Source organism: Heliconius melpomene, chromosome 15, assembly GCF_056956725.1.
Source record: "Heliconius melpomene rosina isolate 202511_hmr_F chromosome 15, ASM5695672v1, whole genome shotgun sequence".
NCBI lineage: Eukaryota > Metazoa > Arthropoda > Insecta > Lepidoptera > Nymphalidae > Heliconius > Heliconius melpomene.
In genome coordinates this window covers 11319855-11329887 of record NC_140403.1, presented here as the reverse complement: position 1 = coordinate 11329887, position 10033 = coordinate 11319855, and the positions used below count along the sequence as shown (strand labels likewise).

The following is a 10033-nucleotide window of genomic DNA, read 5'->3' as shown; positions in this document are numbered from 1 at the left end:
GAAAGGGCTCGTTGAGAGTAACTCGATAAATGTGACGTTTTTCTAAATCCAATATGGCGGAACATCTAAGATGGCGGAATAGTCATTATTTATGCACATCTGCAATACGGGTATCAAATAAAAGGGCTTGCCGAGAATAATTAGAAAAATAATATGACATCTAATGTGAGAAACCTTCTTCCTCCTGGCATTAATCCCGGCTATTGCCATATGTTATTAGATAACCTAGATTTACCGGTCGTATGATGCTCTTGTATATCAATCCCTTGAGCTTGGCGGTTTTCTTCGGTCACAAACCACACCAGTGACCTCCCGCCATTTGGCCCAGGCAGCATTTATCCGGCCATGGACATCGTGATCGATGCCTCCAGACTCGTGCACAACGGATCCAAGGTACCTGAACTTTTCTGACTTAACTGCTGGCTCAGGACCTATAAGGATCGTGCTCGAGTCCGGGCTCGCCATGTACTCGGTCTTCGACACATTTAGTTTAAGACCGCCGTTCTCAAGCGTACCCTTCCAGAGGTTCACTTTACGCTCCAGCGTCAGTCGGTTCTCGTCAATGAGTGCTATGTCGTCGTCATATATCATCAGCCATGGAGGCTGCACTACATTGATTTCTCTTATATTGGCCAAATTTTAAGTATATGTACTTATTATAATATACTGATGGTTTTCCAAACCACTTATGTGATTGCTGATGGGTATTATCAACTTAGTGTTACTTGTTTAAGCCTTAAGTACCCACAACACTATTTTATTATTAATGTTTCATTTTATATTTTCGTACAACTCTGTCAGCTGTCAATTGTCAGTAAGGATTTGACATTTGTAAATTGCTACTGAGGCATAGACTAAGTAAGTTTTATAATGCATTTACAAAGCCAGCTATTAATAGTTTTAGATTTTTAGCACTTTATAATTTTAATTATTTTGCTTCATGTGTTACCTTTGCTAGTATTCTCAATTTTTATTATTATTACCCTTTTTTTTTTTTTAGTCGCATTACTGTTTTATGCTTGTATAACTTCTATCTTAGTTAGTTATTAGTCATGTGGTTTGTAGTGTATGTGTAGTTTTATTATTATTATTATTTTTTATTTTTTTTTCTTTCTTTTCCTATTTTGTTGGTAATATGGCTCTTACAAAGTTTTTGTATGTACATATATATTTGTTGTGCTTATAAGTCACAAAGTCGTATTATTATTTAATTTGTTTTTTTAATATTATTATTTTAGTTTACTTATAGTTTTCTACTATTTTTAATATTTTTGAATTTTTCGTTTTTCGTTTTGTTTTTTTTTTTAATTTTATTGATTGTACTCTTATGTGATACTGGTGGGCGTTGGGAAAATGGTATATATATTTTATTACTTTTTATCTTTATTATTTTATTTATTATTATCATTATATATCTTATCTTTTTATTATATTTACTTTAGTTTGATATTTTATTTTATTTTTATTTATCTGTGTATATTTTTATTCATTTAGCATATATTTATATAATATATTATGAACATCAATTCTATTGCTACTGATTTAATTTTTACTAGTGACGACGACGACGACGTTTGTAGTTTTACCACGGCTTCATCATCGAATAATAGCTTTCGCAGCTCTTATGTCCCCCTTTGCTCATCTCTTGACTCTACCTTTTCATCTCTCCCCAAAAACTTTAACGTTGTTCATATTAATGCTCAAAGCATTCCTGCGCATTTCCCTGATCTTGTTTCCTCTTTCAGCAACGCCAATATTCATGCCATCCTAGTCTCCGAAACCTTTCTTAAACCCTTCTTGCCTTCTGCTTCCTTCTCACTTCCTAACTTTCACCTAATACGGAACGACCGCATAGGTAAAGGTGGAGGCGGTGTTGCCATCTACCTTCGTAACCATATTCCGTTCTCTATACTCAGCAAATCAGATTCAAATTATTCTGAATCTGCTGAACATCTATTCATAGAGGTTTTGATTGGCCGAGCAAAACTTTTATTGAGTGTCTTTTATAGTCCATCCCTTCATATAGACTATTTTGATGATTTTGAAAATTTATTAGAGTTGTATGTGTCTAATGCAGACCATACTATTATTATGGGAGATTTTAATACCTGCCTTATTAAGAACGATGTACGTGCCAAGCGTCTACTAAACATCACCAACGGTTCCAATCTGAATACTCTCCCATCTAAAGCTACTCATTATTTTCCAAATTGTTCGCCTTCTTTATTAGACCTTAGTTTTGTTTCCTCCTTGCACCACGTTGAAAGCCATGGGCAATTTTCAGCTGATGGATTTTCATACCACGACTTAATTTACCTATTTTATAAAATACGCCCCCCTAAGCTAAGACCAACCGTGGTAATGCGACGTAGTTTTAAAAATTTTAAAAATGATTTATTTATGAAAGACCTAAATAATATTGATTGGAATTCTATTTTTAACGTTAGCACAATAGATGAAAAGCTTGAACTATTTAACTCCCTTCTAACAGAACTTTTTGATAAATACGCCCCTTTCCGTCCTATTAAGCTAAAACACCTTCCCGCCCCTTGGCTAACCCATGAAATAAGAGCCCTTATGTCGAAACGAAACCGAGCCAAATGTAAGTACAAATTAAACCCCAATGACATTAATCTTACTAAATATAAACATCTCCGGAATCGCTGCAATAAAGTATGTAGAGATGCCCAGCGACAGTATATACACTCTTCAATTGAAAACAGTAAACCTTCTAAGATCTGGAAATTTCTGCAGACACTTGGAATTGGCCGGCAACCATCTACCATCTCGCATAATCTTGATCTCGACGCTCTGAACGGATTTTTTGCTACAGCTACTACAATGGATAGCAGGGAAAAACTTAATTCGCTTAACCATCTCCTTTCACTACCTGTCCCTGGTTATCCTTCTTTTCATTTCACTCCTGTTAATCATAGCAACATCAAGTTTCATATATTTTCAATTAATTCGGATGCCACGGGGAGCGATGGAATCAACCGTAAAATGATTCTCTTAACCCTCAATATTATTCTACCTGTACTTTCCCATATTTTCAATTTCTCCTTATCCTCCGTCAAATTTCCTAGTGCTTGGCGTAAAGCTCATATACTTCCAATCCCTAAAATTAAAAAGCCTGAATCCTTCTCCCACTAACGCCCTATATCCATCTTACCCTTCCTGTCTAAGGTATTGGAGCGTATCGTCCATTCCCAACTATATGCCTACCTTCACAAGCATAACGTTCTCACTGAGTATCAGTCTGGCTTTCGCAAAGGTCATGGCACAGTTACTGCTCTCACCAAGGTATGTGATGATATCCGCTCCAATATAGACAGCAAACAACTGAGCATTCTTGCTCTGTTGGATTTTAGTAATGCATTTAATACGGTTGATTTCGAACTCTTATTGGCTGTTTTGCGTTCCATCAATATATCCTCCGAGGTCGTGACGTGGTTTCGTAGCTACTTGTATGATCGTCATCAATGTGTACGTGTCCTTAATGAATTTTCTTCCTTTCATCTCCTGTCTGCTGGTGTGCCGCAAGGCAGTGTCCTCTCCCCTTTATTATTTTCCATATTTATTAATACGATCACCCAATCCCTCTCATCCTCTTTCCATTTGTATGCAGACGATTTACAAGTTTACGTTTCTGCTCTGCCTCGTGACATTGATGAAGCTATTGTCAAACTTAATTTTAATTTGAATAAAATTTGTATCTGGTGCAAATCCTATGGGTTACATATAAATCCTATGAAATCCCAAGTTATTTTAATTGGTACTCCTGGACAATTATCTAAAATCGATTATAGCGCTTTACGTCCTATTCGCTTTGACAGTTCTATTCTTACATACAGTAATTCTGTGAAGAACCTTGGTCTCCTAATTGATAATTCATTTTCCTGGTCCGGTCAAATTGCCGAAGTTAGTAGGAGAACCTTTGCGACAATCGGCTCATTGAAGCGCTGGAAACATTTTATACCAATTAAGACCAAAATATCATTAGCCCATGCCCTTGTACTTCCTATTTTGGACTATGCAGACAGCTGTTACCCAGACGTTACGGAGGATCAGCTTAATAAGCTCGAACGTTTACAAAATATGTGTATAAGATTTATTTTTAGCTTACGTAAGTTTGATCACGTCTCAGAATACCGTACGAAACTCAAATGGCTTACTATTAGACACCGCCGCAACTTGCACATCCTCTCACTCCTTTATTCTATCATCTATAATCCTTTCAGTCCTTCTTATCTAAAATCCCGGTTTCATTTCTTGGGCGCTGATACATCCTCTCAACTTCAACTTCGATCAAGATCTGACAACCGACTAAAGTGTCCATTTGCTCACACGCGCTTTTATGGTGAATCCTTTTCTGTGAAAGCGGTAAAACTCTGGAATATGATTCCTTCAGACATTCGTCACTCCAAATCCCTACTTATATTCAAAAGTCGTCTAACTAAGTATTTTCTTTCCTTACAATAATGATGTATTTATTTATTTGCAATATAGTATGTATGAATGTATATATGTATGTATATATGTATATATGTGTATATCTATATGTATTATGTATTGTATGTATAGGTTTTATATTTATTAAGTTTACGTAAGCTTTGCACCACATTTTGCCCTTACTCTTAGATGTATCCTATCCTTGGATTGGTTGCCTGGAAGAGATCACTTTTAGTGATAAGGCCGCCTTTGTGCATTTTATGTCCTAATACATTCATCGTAAGTAATTCTTGTAAATGTGCAATAAAGACTTTTATTATTATTATTATTATTACATTGAATAAGAACGGACTACGAGTCGAGCCCTGGTGAACCCCCACTGTAATCGGGAAGGGTCTAGTGTCGCCAACAGCATTCCTAACCATAGAAGAGGAATCGTGGTACATGTCTCTAGTGTGAGAAACCTGTTCGCGTTAATCAATATTTAATTAAATTGAAACTTTAAAAATTGAAACTTAGCAGATTTTACATAATTAAATTAGCACTAGTTTAGTTACACAAGTAAATCGCGCGACAAGTTTTTATGATCATATAAATTGTGTACAATGAGCTTATGAGTTGATAGTTAAAATTTAAAAGACAAATTTTATTTTCTCTTTTTTAAAGCGTTTAAATAAAAGCTTTTTCTAAAAATGATTTTTTGCTTATAATTTATATTACAATCGATTCATTAATAAAAAAATTATGTCAATTTAAAGTATTTAGTTCGACAAAATTGCTAATTGCCGTGACAGTTATTTTATACAACTGTTTTTTTGAATTGACTGAATCTTTAGTTTTCAATTCTTTATGAATATTTCTATTTCAAGCAGGCGAAGCCCCGCACGGGCCCTCTAATGTATAATGTTTTTCTGTAACATGTATTATTTTTACAAGCAGGCAGCAACCAGTGACGGATATGTTGTGTACAAAAACATCTAAATTGTTCATAGCTATATTCCAAACAGGAAATAGCATTTGATTGCTAACAGCTTTTTAAACGCTACGTCGTGATTGGAAATTTCAGTTACTATACATTTTATTGGAGTAAAAAAATAATTAATTCCAGTGATTATTTGTTTTATATTGTACCTAAACTAAGAAAAAATACAAAATTATCTATGACTAAAATTGAATGTATGTTCAAATTCACAGTAATAATCTATATCTATTTACATACTTTCAACATTTTTATTTATTTTGATGTACCTAGCGGAATTTAAGCATTATTATACCTCAAGTAGGGTAATATAATCCTCATCTGCAATTCTAGGTATCACAAGGGAGCCGTGATTTATTGGGATCAAAAACAAGATAATGTAGATTTGCAAGAAATCTCAGTCTCTTGAGGCTTTGTGATTACTATGAGAGTAAAAACTATTTCTTAGATATTCTATTGCAAGGTAAAGGTTCGCAAATATACATATTTTTTTCTGGGTTTTGTAAAGTACTACTATTGTTTATACTCTGGCTTTGTTGAATTACATTTGACTATATCAAATCATATTCATAGAAATATTTATATTTAAAATTTGATTAGGTAAGAGTGTGTAGAAATCAACAGTTAAAACTATGTATTATAATATTTAATTTTGAAATGCTTTGTTCTCGATCTATTGATAGCGTAATTTTCTGAGATAGAAATATAAAAATATATATATAAAAGTCAAAAACACACGTATTTCTGTAAAAGGGAAGGAAAGAAGAAAATTCGTTTATATATTTAAAATTTAGCATTGACAAAATAGGTCAGTAAGCCCATAGCGTCAAATAGACGCAATTAGTTCACAGCTCTGCTAATGTGAATAGGATGGAGTTTTAAATAATTATTTCACAAATACCTAGTAAAGTTAAAAAAATGTACATATAATAATTTTTTTACTGCACGCCGAAAAAGAAATGATTTACATAAAGTAATTAATAAATATTGTAATTATTTATTTAGTAGCAATAGAAAAACCAAAAATCACTTTGAGATGGAAAATTTTCCAAAATTGTTGCTACTAATAATTGTTTTATGTTGCAACATGGTAAAAACATTTAATTAATTATAAGCTATGTTATTTTTCTGTATATACACTAGATAATATCTACTTTATTCTATTCTATAAGCTAGGTACAAATTTAGAGGAGTTGGCTAGAAGTTAGAGTTGCAGTCATGACATCACTCGGAGCAACGACGACGGGGTTAAATGTACCGAAGTTAGCCTTCTTAAGTGTATTGCAAAGTTCATCTAGCGTGCGCCTTTAAGAATTTACACATATGGTACTGTAGTTACATTTTATATTATTGCTTACGAATGTTTGTTTCTTGTTTATGCCCTCGTGATAGACGCCGTGGACTGAAGTTATTATAGTATATTTACAGACAAGCTCTTTTATTGTCAATTTACCTTTGTGGGTAAATGTTCTTGTCTATACTGCGTCTTCACGTACCAATTATTTATTTTTACTTACGTACGTGGCGTCATTCAGATACTTTAGTCGGATAATATCATAAATATAATATTATGTTCATCAAACGAATTAATCGATAGTGATGTAATATTTATCTATTAAAATAACGAAAAACTCATTAGGTTGAGAATTATGTTTTAATTCATTAATATAAGTGAACTAAAAATACATAAATATGCAACAGTCGTAGAGCACAGCAAAAGCAGCAACGAGACATTGTCTCTTATCGGCATTTTCTGGAGTTTAAGGTTTATCTGAAAACAAAATAAAATCACAATAATAAATAATAACTTTGAAATACCCTTTAAGTATATATTTAAGTGTGTATTGGTTTAATATCAGCTAAGATTTAGATTAATTTCTATTATTATGTATACATTTTATCGTATAAGATTTGTATGTTTTAATAAAACATCAGTATATTCTTTTTTTATTTAGCAAGGCAAGAACGGTGTTACTTTAGCACGTATTTTTTTTAGTTTCACGCTATATCCCGCGTGTAGTAGGAAAGACAGAGAAGAACTGAAAACCTAGAAGCTTAAAGAAGTTAATAATTAGTTACGTACTCGCATTACAACACTAACACCATTTTTTTTCTAACCCCCAATATATAGTAACGGCAGATATATTCTTAAGTATCACCGATAGACACAAATAATAAGTATTACACACAAAAACTCAACAGACGATTCTTCGTTCTTAGGACCTCGTCACTAGTCACGGCCGCTACATTAATAAATAAAACTTGTACATAATTTTTCAATATACTTATATAACATTACAAATGAAACGCACTTCCAAAGCCCCTCAATTGTGCCAACTCGCGAGCTGTGTAATCAGCAAACTCATTTATATCGAAAGTAGCACCATCACTTTTAGCATTAGCATTATTAATTTGAAATAAGGATTTCACGAAAGCTATGTAATGCTCAATTGTGTCGGCCATACTCTTGTAGTGCCTGTCGTGATCTTTTACAAATTTCTCAAATAATTCCAGCGCGTCTTTGATATCGTAGTGTGGCTTCTTGTCATCGCTGGCCACGGCGACCGCGACGAGCAGGACAATGCAAATGAATATTTTCATTATTAACGTTAATTTCCTTCTACACGGGACTAGTGTCTACAATCAAATGTAGACTGACGATTTCGAAGATGAACCGGTCATATATATAGGTGATCTGTGTAACGGTTGTTATTGACTTAGGTACATCTGCGGTCCGCGCCGGTCTCACGGGCCAGGATTTTTATATCTTAAATCGGCCTTTATTATATTTATTGCATTAGGAACACTTGCAGAATAAACAAACATATATATCAATAGTCCCTTGGTAAAGTATAAAAAGTGAAAAATGCTACTTTTCAGGAGAGCAATTTAAATTTAATTTTTTGCCTACCTTTTTCATTTATAATTAGATTTCGATAAAAATTTGGATTAACAATAACAAACTATTACGCCGGAGAAGAACGAATTTGCATATTTATATACTTTTCTTTGGATTATCTCAGGACTTTCTTGTTGAAAATGTCACATTCCATTATTTAATGAAATGCTTATATTAGTCTTGACAATTATCACATAGGATTTTTTGGGTACTATGTACGTTACAAATTAATTTTCAATAATTATTGCGCTTTGAAGCAAATTTTTCATATTTTTTCTATCACATAAGTAACAGCGACCTGTTTTCAAGAGATTATATATAATTTAAATTTACTTTACATTCTTGTGCTCGGACTCCAATCACTGATTCGGAATCAGAATTTTCGTTTACGATCTCTTCTATTGTTTTATCACTTAAATGCCGCAATATCTTAATTAAATAACTGTAAAATAGAAATAAAATTATTATGTCAAAAAATTAACGTAACTGATATCATTGGGGTCGCGCAGACCCCAACACGTGCATACCTTTGTCCCTGTAAGTGATGCAGCGCCCAACGTCCGGCACCCCCCGCAAATATAGACGTAATGAGAATATGTAAAATGGCAGTTGCCCATGATGCTTAGCTTATTAAGAAATATAAAAAATATTACGCGTGGCGGCCGCGCGGCCATTACCACTTAAGGGTTAAGGGTTAATCTAAAATTGTAAAATTACTCAGATTATTGGTAGAAATGTAGAACGCTCCGTGACAAGAACAGAAAAAGTCTTGTTTTGCGACGCATTATTTTATACTTGGATATTTTCAATATTTTTCAGTTATCACACGAAATTAATGTGCATCAACAATTGGTTTAATATTCTAACTTAAAAACATAAAAAACGCCGTAAATTGATTTGTAAGAGACATAAATTAGTGATTTTATCCATGTGGACATGATTGTAAATCCTTTTTGGGAAAACGGAGTGACTTTTAAAATTCTCTATCATGTTTACTAACTCTTACAATTCCCTATACTAATTTCTATCATCACTTAAACGGGCTGATAGAGTTTCACATCAGATATTTGAACCTTGGAACAAACAAGCAGAACATAATATTCTTATTATATTGCTGGAGGAAGATTCCACGTGATCTCGTATTCAATCGACGCTGGTCTCTTACACAAAGGGCGATGATTACAGCGCGCCATGTTTCACGCATATTGCCCAGGAATTGTGTGTTTTCTTTTATTACATGCATATTAAAATAAATAGTTGTATGACCGTTGTTATCTCGTATAATACGTAGAATAATTATATTTCAAAGTAAATGGATATTATTACGACAAAGCTATTATTTCACGAATATGAAAGGCAATAGTTCGTATAATACAGGTACAAATGTGTATAATATGGTATAAAGAAATATTTCTGCTGATTTTGATTTTATTTGGCTAAAAAAATGGTTCTTTTTTGTTGTGAACAACGAACACTTTGAAAGCACTGTTACTTATTTTGAAGTAGAAAAATGTAATAATTTGCAGCACATTATTCTTTATAAAATAGAGTTGATACTAACAACAACAAATTTTAATAGAAACTTAAAAATATATCATTATATTTTTTTTTATCTTCTACGTGAAAAGAAAATTATTTATGAATCGTTCGTCGCATTATAATGGACTGCGCAATCTCAACCGATAGAGCGGTCATTTGAAAAC

General features: G+C 33.1%; 1 protein-coding gene across 1 annotated transcript; it reads right to left on the bottom strand.

Annotated features, from left to right (window-relative positions):
* Positions 1 to 6917: 6917 nt before the first annotated feature.
* On the bottom strand, positions 6918 to 8074 carry LOC146531702 (uncharacterized). Its single transcript, XM_085198405.1, has 2 exons — positions 7744 to 8074; positions 6918 to 7202 (listed from the first exon to the last, which is right to left on the bottom strand). The coding sequence occupies exons 1-2, from the start codon at positions 8030 to 8032 to the stop codon at positions 7192 to 7194; spliced, it is 300 nt and encodes a 99-aa protein (XP_085054531.1). The 5' UTR covers positions 8033 to 8074; the 3' UTR covers positions 6918 to 7191.
* Between the last annotated feature and the right edge of the window lie 1959 nt (positions 8075 to 10033).

Excerpts from the sequence above, each read along its gene's own strand:
- LOC146531702 (XM_085198405.1), bottom strand. The coding sequence starts at position 8,032 with ATGAAAATATTCATTTGCATTGTCCTGCTCGTCGCGGTCGCCGTGGCC.